This window comes from Oryzias latipes, chromosome 9 (assembly GCF_053564925.1).
Source record: "Oryzias latipes strain Hd-rR chromosome 9, Olatipes_Hd-rR_3.1".
Lineage (NCBI taxonomy): Eukaryota > Metazoa > Chordata > Actinopteri > Beloniformes > Adrianichthyidae > Oryzias > Oryzias latipes.
The window spans coordinates 5,238,503-5,254,312 of record NC_136245.1 but is presented as its reverse complement, the minus strand read 5'-3'; the positions used below and the strand labels follow the sequence as shown (position 1 = coordinate 5,254,312).

At 41.6% G+C, this 15,810-nt stretch overlaps 1 protein-coding gene across 1 annotated transcript; it reads left to right on the top strand.

Annotated features, from left to right (window-relative positions):
* Positions 1–287: 287 nt before the first annotated feature.
* On the top strand, positions 288–15,019 carry qsox2 (quiescin Q6 sulfhydryl oxidase 2). Its single transcript, XM_004072918.5, has 12 exons — positions 288–706; positions 5,948–6,048; positions 6,145–6,193; positions 8,038–8,143; positions 8,218–8,308; positions 8,680–8,825; positions 9,153–9,290; positions 9,600–9,729; positions 11,712–11,834; positions 11,903–12,053; positions 13,270–13,458; positions 13,547–15,019. Exons 1-12 carry the CDS (start codon positions 472–474, stop codon positions 14,050–14,052), a joined length of 1,965 nt encoding a protein of 654 aa, XP_004072966.1. The 5' UTR covers positions 288–471; the 3' UTR covers positions 14,053–15,019.
* The last annotated feature ends 791 nt before the right edge of the window (positions 15,020–15,810 follow it).

Genomic DNA, 15,810 nt, shown 5'->3' with positions numbered 1-15,810 from the left:
ATCCTTATTAATTTAGTCTTTGAGGGTTACATAAATGATTTATCAGATAGATAGATAGATAGATAGATAGATAGATAGATAGATAGATAGATAGATAGATAGATAGATAGATAGATAGATAGATAGATAGATAGATAGATAGATAGATAGATAGATAGATAGATAGATAGATAGATAGATAGATAGATAGATAGATAGATAGATAGATAGATAGATAGGTCATTAAGAAAATTACGACATTAGGCGTTGCTTGAGGAATTGTGTGTGTGTTGTCCCTGCGCTTGTGATTTTTCCGTCATGGAAACTGGGTCAGAGTGAGACGTCTCTCTGCTGTGCTATTCTAACTGGAACCCGTTCGGAAGCAGAGGGGTATCGCGCTCATGTCTCCTCGGCCCCTCAAGCTCTGGTTTGAAAGGAATAACTTTTATCTCTGACAACCCGCTGTCGCTGTGTTGCTGCACAGCAGGCAGGATGTCTCGTTTGTGGTTTCATGCGGCGGGCGTCCTCTGGTTTGTCTCGGGGAGCCTGGGCGGCGCGTCCCGGCTGTACACGGAGGATGACCCGCTGGTGATCCTGGGCAGCAGCAGCCTGAAGCCCACCATCAGTAACTCGTCCTCGGCCTGGCTGGTTCAGTTCTACTCCTCTTGGTGCGGACACTGTATCCATTACTCCAGCACATGGAAGGTGCTGGCCCAGGACGTGAAAGGTACCGCTGCAGACTCGCATATGTTCTTGTCCGGCATGGTGCGTTCAGAGTCCGAGTCTCCACTCAAAAGCTTATTGCGGTTAAACAGTGAAACTGTGATCATTCTTGGAGTTTTTGTTGTACTGGCTGATTTTGTTGGGTGGCTGCGGCCATTCGGCTGAAACAAAAGTGAAAATGTAATCATTCGTTATTTGTTTTAGTAGACAACAAATGAATCAATGTAGCTTAGTTGTTTCGCTTCAGTGTAGACGAAGAGCTTTAAAAATCGCGTTTTTGTCTACGGAGTTCTGACTGGTTCAGATTAGTGGTTCTAATTAGCTAATAGAGGCGGAAAATAGACCTTATTACAAACATTTCACCCCAGTAAGAGTTTAATATACCAGCTACGTAATGACGGGAACCAACATGAATGATGGAGTTGGTTAATTAAACTAGTTTCTTTATTTTTAGGTGTAAAAAAGGAATCGTGTTGTTAGCAGCACAAGTTAGCTTAGCATAACAGCTCAGCTAACAGGTGGTTCGTTTCAGGACCCAAACAGGTGGATTCAGAGTTTTTAACTGAACAGTCACTATCAGACTGGAGCCGGTAAACACAACCGGGTCAGAACTGTTACTCTCATGGCGTCTGACAGGTTCAACCAGGAGATAACAGGAACAGGATCACGTGACATCGAAGTTTCAGTTTTAAATCAAAGGTTAACGCGCCTGACTTCACAGAAAAACTACTCCAACAGCATTTTGGAGCAAAATATGTCAGATCAAAGAAATTAGAGAAAACTCCGATTTAAGTTTAAAAAGATATCAACTCAAACAAAAATGATTCTTCAAAAGCACCATAAATAATGAATGGTGCCAAGTTTTGATTTCTAAATCTGATTCAATAAATAATAGTAGTCGAGATTCTTTGCTGGTGAGTTTAAAAAATGATATAATTATATAATAAATGTGCAGTGTTTTAATCAAAAATAAAAACCAAGACTAGTAAGCTAGTGAGGCAGACTGTAAACAGAGAGCTCTCAGCAAAGGGATGGCGGCATTATCAGCGCCAAGAAACTCAGGTGAATTTTTAATGAACTACTGCTCTGCAGAAACTATGTTCTAGAAAATAACACTATTTTTTTTATTACATTTTGGCTAAAAATGGCATGATCCTACTTAGGGCTGCACGAAATGAGGAAAACCCGCGATATAAGTGGTTAATATTACGATGACGATACAACTTGCGGTACATGAACAGATAGCAAAACAACCAAAAACATAAATTCCATCTCACTGAAACAGTTTAAAAATTATACTCCAAATGCCCCAAGTCCATAAAAGAGCTTCATCTGATTGGTCAACAACGTGAATGTGTGCATCTGATTGGTCAAATGCATGAATGGATTTATTTGATTTGTTAAATACTTCAAGCTGCCATAAGATTGTTTCAGCACATTTAAGGAAACCATTTATTGCAATTTTTTGCCGTCTTTGCAGTATGCATAATTGCACAGCTTGATATCGCGACAACGATAAATTTGATATATATGGTGCAGGCCTAACCCTATTAAAAAAAAAAGTAATGGAAACGCTTTTAAAAAACACTTAAAAGATGACCACGCTCAGACTTTTATGTGTCACCATGTGAAATTATTAATAATTTTGCTTTTTTTTTTTAGCCCTCTGGTTTGTGAACATGAATATCTTGGTGTTTTTTCCTGCTTGACTGTAGCAGATATTTCATCAATATTTCATGATATCTTCTAACAGTTGAAACACAGTAAACAACATACAGGAAGAACTTTTAGAGTCTGGGGCTCATCTTTTTTTTTTTTTTTTATTATTTTGATTTCGTATTGAAATAAAATGTCACAAAATATGTTTTATTAGTTTTCTTTGCATTTATAAACAAAAACTTAAACAGTTGTCTTTTTTTACGTTTTTATTTAGGATTTAAAATCAAATAAAAAATCAAATTATACACTGATCCACACATCTGAGGACAGGTTTAAAATCTGCCTTTTTTTATTTGCTGGTAGGTTTGGTCTATAGCTATTTTGGGATTCCACTGTGTAGCATGTTACATGTGTTGAACATTTACACTGTATTTGTAATTACTCTTTAGTCATTTATACCTCATGCCGTGAAGTGGACGTCTCATCTGAGGCTTTTACTCAGGGATCTTCCGTCACGCTGAACAAATTCACTGCTTTTATTTGTTTTGCTGCCTGGAAACAGAACCGGGCTGCAACAGCTGCTCACCTGCGGTTGAAATCACCTGGAAGTCAGCTTTCCCCCCTTCCAAACAAAGCAGATTATCCCGGGAAACAGACTTGCCGTACCTTGAGAAGCTTTGTCATAATAGCGCCATTTAATTCCCTGAAATGTGATCAAATAAATTCACAAGATTGGGCAGCTGTTAGTCAGCCTATCCCATGATTCCAGTTTGCTGCATGGAGCTTCAATGTGTCTGATTGATCCACAATTTTCACATTATTATAATACTTTTACTATATTTAAAAAAAGAAAAAAAAAAAGAAATGGTGAACCATGCAGTACATGGAGTGGCCACCAGAGGCAGCAACGCACACTCCTGAAAAAAATGCACTACAACCTAATTCTTATGATAGCTAAGCAATCCTGTACTGGAAGATATACATTATTATCATTTAAACTGTGTCACTATAAAAGGTTAAAAACTAGAGAGCTCTTGGCTGTTTTGTAGTCCTAAAACCACCTCATGTCTTTGTTTGTGGATGGTTGCGTGAGAACGGGCTCAAACACATCCACCTGTTTGCGTCTCACAAACATCACGTCCACAGCAAGCCTGGAATTCATTCAAAGCAAAGGCGTCCTTGAGATTCCCTGAAACTTTGTGTCAATACATGGAAATAAGAGCCTTTCCTGCAAAATTATTATTATATTATTATTAGTCATTTATTAAATAATAGACACAACAGAATACATTTGAATGTTTTTAATACAGATTCTGCTAAATCAAAGCCACATTTGCAAAAGAACAGCCCAGCCATGCATGTATGTAACAACTAAGCCTGCTATTAAAAAAAAAAAAAACTATTCATGATCCTTTCTAAAAGCCTTTTCATCTCTCACGACAAAATATAAATGTTTTTGATCAACAGACAGCTCCATGTTTTAAAAAGCAATAAGTGGAGAAAAACGCAGGATAAGCAGAACTGTCCTGAAGGAGCCTCATGTTCTGATGAGGGTTGTGTATCTTTTTCTCTGACTTTAATTTATCCATCCTGATGCGTCTCCCATGAATCGATGTGTACAAGAGTTAACCAGCTTTGTGGGGATACGATGCGTCCTTTTGCCTAAATGATTTAATTTAAAATCCATTTGGCTTTTAAAACTTACAACAGAGTTTTAGGGAAACCCCCAAAAAAACCCATAAAATTACGAGATTTAAAGTTGTAAATTTACAAGAAAAAACATGCAAACTTGCTAGTAAAAATACGTAATTTTATTAGATATTCCTTGTTTTTGAAACTTATCTGGCAATATTTTTTTTTATAAATAAATAAAGCTTCACAAAATGCTCCGCATCTTTCATCTTCAAGCAGACAACTTTGGTGTTTTTTTCTTGTGACATTTTTTCTCATAAGTTTACAAGATTTAAAGTCTTAAATTTATGACTTTAAAGTTGTAAATAAAAAAAATCTTTGTAAACTGGCCCTAAAACTCTGTTGTACAAACTATAAATGAAAAATGTCTTTTTGTTGTTTTCTTACTTACTTTAAGCAAGTAAACCAACATTTTTTTTTGCAAAACAGCCTCAAACATAAAAACGTGACATTTTAGGTTTTTTAGACCAGGGGTCCCCAACTCCCGGGCTGCGAACCGGCACCGGTCCGTAGGACAGTTGGTACCGGGCTGCAGAAAGAAAGAAAAAACTTAAATTTTTTCCGTTTTCTTTATAATCTGATTTTGAAGGAAGTTTTATTTTGGAAAACTACTGGATTCTCTCCACCACATCCAACTCATTGTTGAGGCATGTTAAATCGTTCAGTCACGTGTTGAAAATCCACCTAAAGCTCACCAGCATGCAGCCTCAAGCTTTTCACAAAGAAAACAAGGATTTTTATTTCAACTTCCATCTCAGGCTGAGGATCAGGGGCTTGAGGGATTTCTCAGGGAATTCTGGGTAGAGTAGAGGTTTGGTGTTAAACAAAGACGGACCTGCAGTCCTTAAGGTCCATCTGCTCCCTTTCTGGGCCTCTGGGGAATCATCTAGCAGAGACCAGCTGCCACATTAACACGCACTCACACGCTCCATCTGCTGCAGAGGTCAGAGGTTGCTGGTCGGACAAAGACCTCCTCCTCCTGAACCCAGAGAGACGGCTGGAATCAAAGAAAATCAGCGGCGTTCACAAATTCTTCTGGGAAAGTTTGGACGTTTATCGGAATGAATGACTTAAACGTTCTGTCTTCCAGTCTCCCTAGACTCACAAAGGTTCTGGTTCAGAAAACCTGTCTCTTCTCAAAGGATGGGACGTTTTTTCAGTTTAACGTAAAACTTTCTGATGTTTTCACGTTTTCTGCTGTAAAGACCCACCCCAATAAAAGTTGTTTTTGGTGTTTCTATTCTAACATGTTCTTGTGGCATTTTTCTGATGGTGGAGGACATGGATAAAGAAAAATTAAGATTGCATTTCTGAGTATTTCTTCAATAAAATCCTTGTAATCCAGGAGCAGACAAAACAAAAGCCATAGAAAGTGACATAGAAAATACGCTGGGCGGGCCACAAGCTCCCTGCTCTGCTCCATTCTGATGCATCCACTTGTGGACGAATAGATCCATGAACGTCTTTGTTTTCCTCGTGTGAGCTGTCTAAACTGTACGGCCTGATGGCTCCAATGTTGCTCCTGTTGCTCCTTGTTGCTTCTGAAATATTGGCTTGGGATTTTGAGGTGCTGTAAGCTAGTGTTAGAGCATGTTAACAGAGAACTCTCAGCAAAGGGGAGGGGAAGCGGTGGTGTGACATGACTTTAAATGTAGGTTGTGTTCTCAGACGAGCTTTCATTTCTGTGAAACGGATAAGTTTTTCTGTGAAACGTTGTTCTTGTTTGAGCTCCTTCCTGTTTGTCCCCTCTCTTCAATCTCTCCTCATACCTGCACCAGATCAGTGAGAACTTCTCCAGGTGTTGGTGAGAGTTGGGTCCAGTTGTTTTTGTGACTCTAGATGGTTTTTTTTACTGCAATCACCCTGGAGAAGTCTGACTATGTCTGTCTGTCAGACTGGCAGGACGCCATCGGTGTTGCCGTGTTGGACTGCGCTCAGGAGGAAAACTTTGACGTCTGCAGAGACTACAACATCCAGTTCTACCCGACCTTCAAAGTGAGTGTGAGGCCAGCAGCACGTCTGCTAAATTCCCACGCTGTTCCTCTGCAGGAGCAGGTATGGAAATAACCAGCTGCTGTTTTTCTTCCACAGTACTTTCGGGCTCACAGTTCTCCCGGAGAAAAAGGGACGGCATACAGAGGTCAGACATCCATTCAGCTTTTTGCTCTTTAATCATAAACACAGTGCCATAAAAAAAAGTATTTGTTGTTTTTTTGTTGCATATGAATCACTCACAAAGGTCTCAAATCTTCAAACCAGTTTTAATATCTCTCAGAGACAACCTAAGGAAATACAAAATGCAATTTATAAATGGTTAATTTATTTTCCAAGAGGCAAAACATTACATTCCTATCCTGCTCTGTGTGAAGAAGTAGTTGCCCACCCCTAAATCACAAAATAAGGTTTATTTCACAAGCCAACCTAAATACCACCATACTTGTTCAATCAAGAAATCCCTCAAACAGAATCAGACTGAGAAAGGGAAGTAGGCTTCACGATCTCAAGAACCTTCGCATCACGATCCAAAGACATTCCAGAAGACAAAATGAGAAAAAAGCAACTGAGATCCATCAGTCTGTGTTGTGTATTGGTGCAAAGCCAATATGAAAAGCTGCTTTTCTCCGCATCAGAATCCGCTCCTTCACGTTCATCGCGTAAATGGTCGAAGTGTTGTCAAAGAGCCTCATCAGTCACTTCTCTGGTGTTAAAGGGATAAAGAGATGGCTCCAAAAATGACTAGTGGTTTTCCCATGGTGCACTGCATAGATAGGAAGTCACCAAGCAGAGTTTCTGGTCTCCACGCCAGTAGCCTTGATGTTGTCAACAGTGCTGCTTGCTAACTCAAAAGACTTGATTTACACAGATCCATAACAAAGTTATCTGCAGACGTAGATAGATGCAGTTTGTTTAGCTTTTGAGGGAGATCGACTAAGAATGACGGTGGAAGGTAAAGCTGACCCAGTCAGCAGTAGGGATAAGTCTATATGTTCTCTGGTTTATATCAAATCAACACAATGGAGAGTAGACGATGAATGCAAATGAAACAGGAGCAAACAAAGGCCAATGCTGGGCGTCCGTGACCGCCTCCAGACAGGGATAAGGTGCAGTAAAGGCTCCCAATGCTGGCAGTGCCAGGACACAGGAAGCAGGGCCTAGTGAGGAAGATGAACGCTGTCCTGGAACAGAGGAGCCGACATGAACTCCTCTACAAACTCAAACATTCAGTCTCTGGATCTATTTCAAGAGTATCTGTCTTTAAGAGTCTCCACATAAGCGAGAAACCTCTCTTAGTTCCGTGTCTTCCTCAAAACAATGACTGCGGCCATGTTGGCTATGAAACGGACTTTAAAATAACAGACTTTTAGCTTAATCCTTTAACACTGGAGATGTTGCTGGCAACGGCAAAATAACACGCGCTCTTGAATTAACGTAACTTTCTGACAGTTTACGCAACGAAGAAATCTCAACGGATACCGATACGGAGAAAAGCTCATTTTTTCAGAGTTCACTGATTTACGCTGATTGAGTAAGCTCTACACTACTGCAGGATGGTGCATATTGGCCGTGGTGTAGCAGTACGGCGGTCAACCTCTGATCGGAAGATTGCTGGTTCAATTTCAGCTTCATGTGTCGAAAAGCGTCCTTGGGCAAGACACTGAACCCCGCCTTGCCTCTGGTGGAAGGTTGGCGCCAGTGTTTGGCAGCGGAGCCGCCATCAGTGTGTGAATTTGTGTGTAAATGCGTTTGTGCTTTGGGCCTTCGAGGAAGGTATAAAGTGCTATACAAGTATACACTATTTACCATATCAGCGCAAGGTTGCTTTTCTCCGCTTCAAATTATACTGGATTTACGATAAATCCATAATTGGTTGAAGTCCATAATCGTCAACACTGCAGCTAACTCTCTGGTGTAAAATAGTTAAAATAAAAGAAATGTTCTGATTTCAGTAACATCAGGAGAAACAGAGTTTTTGTGTTTGTTCAGGTGCAGACAGGGAGGTCCAGTCCATGCGTCGGCTGATGGTGAACATCCTGCAGAACCACACCAGACAGGAGTGGCCCCAACGCTGCCCTTCACTAGAGCCGTACAGGTACCAGCACCAGAACCAGACGTCCCCCTCAGGACTCGACTCTGTACTTAAACTTTGCGGATGTTTGCCTGCAGCTCTGCTGAACTCCTCCCCCTCCTCGGTCAAAAGTCAGACCACTACACCGCCGTATTCGTGGAGGAGCCGGATTCGTACGTCGGACGGGAGGTGAGACTATAAACGTGACCCAAATGTAGAACAGGATCCAAACTGGATTTTTTAAAGCTCCAAAACATTAAATAGTTCATGCTGTGACTCCAAAGGTAGCATGAGCAACACCCATGTTCTCTCTAAGATATGGAAACGGGTTTGTGTGTGTGTATTCCTATTTTAGTACCTCATCCGGACCATCCGTGTTCTCATCACAGACACTTGGGAGTTCTGTGTGTAACAGTTAAAACATTAAGATTAAACAAGGAGCCCGGACAAGAATCGACAAAAATACAACGCTTGTTAAGCAATTAGAACAGAGTTACAATGGTTAAAGTTAAGGTTTTAATCATAAACCTCCTGAAACCTCTGTGCTTATTGTGTGTCAGGTGATCCTGGACCTGCTGCTTTACTCAGGTGTGCAAGTAAAAAGAGCTCTGAGCTCTGATCTCCCCCTACTGGACGCTTTGAAGGTCACATCTTTCCCCTCCGTCTACCTGCTGCACCCCAACGGGACGCATGCACACCTGCACAGGTGAGTCCCAGCAGGTCAGAGGAACTATCAGACCTGCAGACACACAGCAGAGCATTATTATTTAACCTGTCTTCCTTAGGTTGTTGTAACTGTTTCTTCCAAATAGACATTTAACAGAACAGATGTTGACGCCAGTAAAACAGTTTGGTAGCTGCAGTGTTTTTCTGTCTGTTTCTTCTGGGCTTCACATCGGGATAAATAGAGACGGACTTGTCTGCATAACAAACCCTACCTGGAAAACTCATCTGGCTCCACCCACTTTTGTTGTCAGACGCTGTGCCCGTCAAGCTCCACTGACTAATGTCCTTTGGTCTCTTCCTTCTGAAGCGAGAAGAAGCTCCGCTTCTTCTTCTCTTCCCTCCTGAGGACGCTGCCTGGAGTTCAGCGCCGCAGCAGTTCAGCAGTTGCCCATGTGGGGGCGCCGTCGGGCAAACAGGACTCCGAACCCTGGAGGGATTTTAACAGGTCAGAGTCTGGACTTTCGTTTGGTTTATTTTCGAAGCACAGCGTCTCCGTGTCCTACACACTGAGTGAAGGAAACATCAAACCACAAACACAGAAACTGAATTCACTGCTGCTTCATTAAACAGATACTACAAAAGTTAATTAAATCCACTCCTAATGATTCCAGATTATTAGAATCTACTGTAAATTATGTGATCTATAGTTAAAAACAGTGAGCGAACCGATTTAGTGGAAGAATTGAATCTGTAGTTTGCCGTGCTGAGCCCATAAATAGATGCATGTGGAGAGTCAGTGTTTGTGTGTCTGCAGGTTCCAGGTGTACACAGCTGATCTGGAGTCAGCGCTTCACTACCTGCTGAGGGTGGAACTCGCCTCTCACAGCATGTTGGAGGGAGAGAAGCTAAAAGTCTTCAAGGACTTGGTCACTTTGGTTTCCAAGGTAGCTAAGCATGAATTCATGTTTTGACTGGCGAAGGCCCTCACGTGCATGTCTGCAGGATTCAGTCGATTAAAGGCTGAGCAGTTGCATTAGATTGTGTGAGGATCAAGTCAGGGTCAATTTAGTGGATGAAAAACCAGTACCTAAATAAAGAAGAAACTTAAAATCAGTTTTAAACTTAAGGGTACAAACTGTAAACTTGAGGGAAATGTTCAAAAATGTGAAACATAAACATTTGTAAACAGTATATTTTTAACCGGAAAGAAATATTGAAAAATTGATAAAATAAAATGTTTAATATGAAACTTAAATTGAAAAAAACTAAATAACCTAAGTTTATTATTTGTAACAGCTGCTGTCTTGTGGTTTCAACTATTGCTTCTTGACGTTTAGTTCTCAATATACAGTTTAAATTTGACCTTAAACCCTTTGGCTCCCGGATGAGGGGGGTCATGGTGATGTCATTTCTGCCGCCACCATAACTTATATCGCCCGATGTCAATCATGTCCTGGTAGCCAACAGGTTCAAATCTCTGCCCTCGCTTAAATTTCTCCAAAAGCAAAAATTCTGAATTGAAACTATAAATTGAGATTTGATTTTGATTTGTTTTTATTTATTTAAGTGTCACGCACTAATGTGCCCAGCCCACACGGGCTTATATGACGCTGAAAGACAAGATACAGAAAACGTATAGAAACATGTCCATCACAAAAATACAATAACCCCCCCTAGTCAGAGTCTAACAGAGTACAAAGTGTCCATTCTTTTTGCCCATGCCTTTGACACAAAATTTGCCAAACAAAAAATTTCATTTTCAAAAACCCAACATAAAGTTTTATCTTCAGATAACCAAAACATATCAGGACATTTCTTTTCTATGACCTCATACAAGCAAAGTCTCTGTTTTTCGGACAATGAACTGAAAATGAGAGTGAGAGACACGAAATAGCAAAAGCTGAAAAAATGTCTTTTTTTTATTTAGCAAACAGTTTTAGGTTTATAGTTTTGTTCAAATTTACAAATGTATTTTTCAATAATTTTACCAAATTTTAATTAATTTTTCCCTAATTTCCAAATTTATCTTTCTAATGTTCAATGTTTCCTTTAAGTTTACAATTTTTAATTTGAAACCTGTTGTCATATTTTTTTTTAATTTTCAATTTGTTTTTTATTTTAATTTACTTTAAGTTGATCCTAATTTGACCCATAACATGACCCCTGTTGAAAAAAACTTGCTCATAGTTTCCTACTTGTGCTGTTGTTGACCTGATCTTCAGCCTCTTTTATGCTCAGAGCTCCCTCTGGTGGCAGAGGGCTGCATTACATCACGTGAATCAATAGATGAGAATCTCCATTAAAAAAAAAAAAAAGAACACAAATTTGTTTTTGTTTGTTACTAAGGAAAACTTGTTCTGTAGTCAAGATGAGATGGGGTTCTGGAAACTTCTGCTATCAGTGGTATCCTTGAACATGATGAAGTTTACAGAATATTATGTGCAACTTAAAAAAAAACTCCCACAATTTAAGACACAATTAACTGTGAGGAAGGGATGTGTTAGAAAGCAGCACATTTTTATGGATCTACAATATTGCACCAACATGTGATGAAGTTACACAGACTGAATTCTGGGATTTTGGGGCGGGGGGGATGTTCAAAGGAGGGGTGTCTTGGGTTTGGGCTGCAGAACCTTTTTTCTTTGTTATCAGAGTTATTTGTGTCTCCTTCGGTAATAATCAGGTTTGTTTTTATACTTGGACAACAACTTAAAATCTAAAAGCTCTAGAGGTTTCAATCTTTCTTTATTTGTCTTTCTGGAAGTTAAACGTGCAGTTTAGTTTCCATGGTAACCCTGTAGTTCAGCTGCAAGTTGCTAGAATGGAGAAAAACCTTTATTGACACAGAATTGTTGCGGTGAACCACAGAAATGTTCCTCTTTGCTTCTGAAAATGAAAAAACTGAAGCGGGTTTCTGCCTGTGCAGCTGTACCCAGGTGGAGGCTCAGTGGTGAAGCTGATGGAGACGCTTTCTGATTGGCTGCTCAGTCTGCCATTACAGCGAATCCCCTACCAGGCCGTTCTGGACCTGGTGAACAACAAGATGAGGGTGAGACGCACAAACGGGTTTACACTCAGATACAGGGAGCAGCAGCCCACCTCCTGTCTCCTACGCAGATTGCGGGCGTGTTTTTGGGGGAGGAGCTACGCTGGGTTGGCTGCCAGGGCAGCAGGCCGGGTCTCAGAGGTTACCCGTGTTCCCTCTGGACTCTGTTTCACGTTCTGACCGTGCAGCACGACGCCATGCCCAACGCGCTGGACAACACAGGTACGCACAGTCCCAGAAAATCCTAGACCTTCAGAATACAGCAGAGATTTCTCTGTTTTTTGGGAATACAGCAATAAATTCCTCGTGCCTCCTAATGTCCAATCAAAGGGCATAACGGGTAAAAGAGTCAGAGGTCAGTAGTTTGCAGGTCTACAGGTTCTGTGGTCTATTTGACTTCTTCTCTTCTAACTTCTACTGTGAGGATTCTCTTTTGAGTTTCTGCTTTTTGTTGCAAATCAAGTGTGTTAAGTAATCTGATTACTGGCCCGTGCGGGCTTTGAATGTAATTCTGTATAGAGGCCGGTGACTTACAAACGTTTGCATCTATGATCGCCCCTTACTGTTATGCTACAGCAATGTTTCCCAACCCTAGACCTCGAGGCCCCTCAGTCCTGCATGTTTTCCACGTTGCCCTGCTTAAGCACACCTGATTCAGCTCATCATCCGGTTCTGCATAAGCCGGACAGTGACAGTCATCAAAGGCAGGTGTGCTTGAGCATGGTTGAATTGAAGAAATGCAGGACTGAGCTTAAACTGGTTCTCTTGTCTTTAAATCTTAATGTTAAGTTGATTGGCTTTAAAAATGGAAAACAAGGGCTTTAAAAGTGCATTTTTTAAAAATATTTTATGTTTATTTCTCAGCTGAAATGCAGCAGTTTAGTTGTTTAAGTTGGCATTAACACTCCACAAACAAATCTTGTCAGAGTAATATCATACTTTAAAGACCCGCTCTGAGGAAAAATGGTGTTTCTGGTGTTTTTAACATGTTCTTCTCATGATGGAGGTCATATGTGAAGAAAATTATGCTTAAAACTGCATTTCTGAGTTTATTCAAATTGTTGTGAATCAGGAGCAGACTTATAGAAAACTTATAGTTGTGACATAGAAGCTACGATCGGCGGGCCACAACCCCCCCACTCAGACCAACAGATCCATGCGCTTCTTTGTTTTCCTCCTCTGAGCCGTTATCTGGTTTTAAACTGGATGGTTGGATAGCTCCAGTATTGCTTGCCATTTTTGTTGCACCGATAATGTTAGCTTGGGGATGTGAAGGGCTGTAAGCTAGCAGGAGAGAGTGTAAACAGAGAGCTCTCAGTAACGGGGAGGGGAAATAGGAACTGGCTTACTCTGCACCAACAGTCCCGCCCGCAACTGGTGAATTTCTAAGGAACTCCTGCATCTCTGCAGAAACTGACGGATTGTGTGTTCCCCGCAGGTCTGGAGGTCGAGGCTGCGCCGGTGCTCCAGGTGATGCGCAGTTACATCCGGACTTTCTTTGGCTGCCAGGAGTGCAGTCGCCACTTTGAGCAGGCAGTGGCCGCCGGCATTCACGAGGTGAAGAGTGCAGAGCAGCAGATCGTGTGGCTGTGGAACCAGCACAACCGGGTCAACGCGCGGCTGGCAGGTCTGCACAGACGCACACAACCACAGGAACAGACTACGGTCTGGTCCATGAATCGGAGATATGAAAGTGTGCTTCTCCTCTTCCTCAGGCTCCTTGAGCGATGATCCCCTCTTTCCTAAAGCTCAGTGGCCGAGCCCCTCCCTCTGCGCCTCCTGCCACGAAGAGAGAAACGGGGTCCACGAGTGGAACCTGGACAATGTTCTTCACTTTCTCCGACACCACTACAGTGCCTCCAACCTGTCCCCCAAGTACTCCCTGACTCCCCCGCGTGTCCCCGCTCCTTCTTTTGATCTCCTTCCCACCAGCGAGTCAAAGGTGGAAGACCGCGGAGGAGAAGGGGGGGGAATGAAAGCCGAGGAGCAGCCAGAGCCTCAACCAGCACAGCACAGCCCGAGGCCGGCGCTGAAGGCTTTAGAGATGGGGGAGGCGGAAGGCCGGGGGGTGTGGATTCTGGGCATGGGCTTCAACAGCGTGGACATGAGTCTGTGCGTGGTGCTCTACGTCTGCTCCTGCCTCTTCCTCATGCTGCTCTTCTTCTTCTTCAAGGTTCGTTCCAGGAGGTGGAAGCTCCGACATTCCCGCTTCCATGTGTGACCCAGTCCAGATCGTTTGCCTGACCCGGTTCTGAACGAAGCTAGCAGAGCCACCATGGATGCTCAGCGTTCAAAAGCAAAGGAATCTCAGTGCTTTTTCACAAAAGTGAAAAATCTGGACCAGACTGCACTCTGAATCAGAACCAGGACTTTTTTCATTTTTTAGATTCAAACGGGACGCTCTGATCCGGCCTAGGAAGAGTCACGAGTTGAACTCTTTAAACTGGACTGCATATCCCAGAATCCCTCTGGAGGGACGTGAAGGGGTAACTGGCAGGAAAATAAACTGGATCCGAGAGCCCGAGGTCACTTTGTGCCAAACCTGCTGACACACCTGTCGTCTCATGCCCCGCCCCCTTCTGCACAAAAACAGTGTTTGTGTTTACAACTGTGTGAGGAACCACATTGAGCAAATTAAGAAACTCAGATCAGGAAAGATTATTTTTAATCCAGGCTCGGATGAAAAGATGGGTTACTCTAGATTAAAAGTAAAGTTGAAGTCATAGGTTAATTGTGTTGGGCTGGTGGTGATTATAGATGAATCCATCCCAGCGTCTGAAAAGGACGAGGGGGAGGATACCCCTCCTCTTCTTTTCAGAAAAAAGATGAAGTACAAATATTTTTCTATCAGGTACAGTTGCAGGATTTAAGAGAGACAACAGCAGGAGTGAGTTCAAAAATACAAGGAAAATAGGCTAAAACAATGTGAAAGTAATTACTATTTTTTATCTTTGAAATTTATTTATTAAATAAAAATGCGACCAAGATGTGCCGGTAGTTTTGATATTTATTTTTTACCTTAGCTTTAGTTCTTTGTGGATTTCCCACCTGGGTCAAACTGTTTTATTTTCCCTTTTATCAATCACTCAATAGGACTCTTCCTGTACTTTTGTGTTTCATTAATGCTGTTCTGTTTGGAGGAACGGTTTCAAACCTGTAAATGTGTGTGAATAAATCCTGTTGCCGGAGTGCTGGTTTGGTGTTTTATTTTTATTTTTTGTGGATTGATGGTTGAGATCTCAAAGCAATTTCTGTTTTGCTGCCATTTAAACTCAAATTCAAGCTGCGAGCGGTGTGGTATGTCTTGCAGTGGCGATCCCTCACCCCATCTCCCCCGGTATACCTGCCTCTCCTTCCACTTCTATCAGCCTGGTCAGAGCTGTTCATGAAAAATTTACAACAACAAAAGTTCAGAATGGCAGCTTTTCTGTTAGTTTTATCTCCATAACAACTATTTTATTATTTGGGCGCCAGGGGGTGACAAACAGACCTATGTATTTTTTGAAGAATCGGCAACAGTACATTTTTGGTTTTCCTTGGCAACCAAGGTTTTATGTCAACCACACCAGCATTCCTAATGTGTTCATATTGTATCGTTTCGTTCAGCTTCAGCCTAGGGATTCATGTATTTAATATTCAAAATATTCTGGTTAAGAACATGCGAGAAACAGGTGAACGCTACTTTGGCGAGCTTGCCATGCTTACGCCATTCAAAATCTGCTAACTTTAAAACCTTCATTTAAAGTAGGTTCCCAATGATGCTTGAGGAGCTAGGAGGCAATAGATCAAAATCCCTAGTTCAAACTTGTTACTCGTGTTTTGTTTTTTAAATTCATATGGCGCCCTTTTCCTGAGGTCAAAGGTCAACGAAACTTATGTTCTGGTTGCAGATAACTCTGTGCCGTGTGTGTGAATTTCATAAAGATCTCTCGAACAAAGTTTTTCTTTTTTCCCATATTGTGGAAAATCGCAAAAATCG

What these genes read in the sequence shown, in the direction of transcription:
- qsox2 (XM_004072918.5), top strand. Translation starts at nt 472, where the DNA reads ATGTCTCGTTTGTGGTTTCATGCGGCGGGCGTCCTCTGGTTTGTCTCG. An exon ending in CCTTCACTAGAGCCGTACAG is followed by an intron (nt 8,144 to 8,217) that starts GTACCAGCACCA and finishes GTTTGCCTGCAG; the next exon opens with CTCTGCTGAACTCCTCCCCC. An exon ending in TGGTGAACAACAAGATGAGG is followed by an intron (nt 11,835 to 11,902) that starts GTGAGACGCACA and finishes TCTCCTACGCAG; the next exon opens with ATTGCGGGCGTGTTTTTGGG.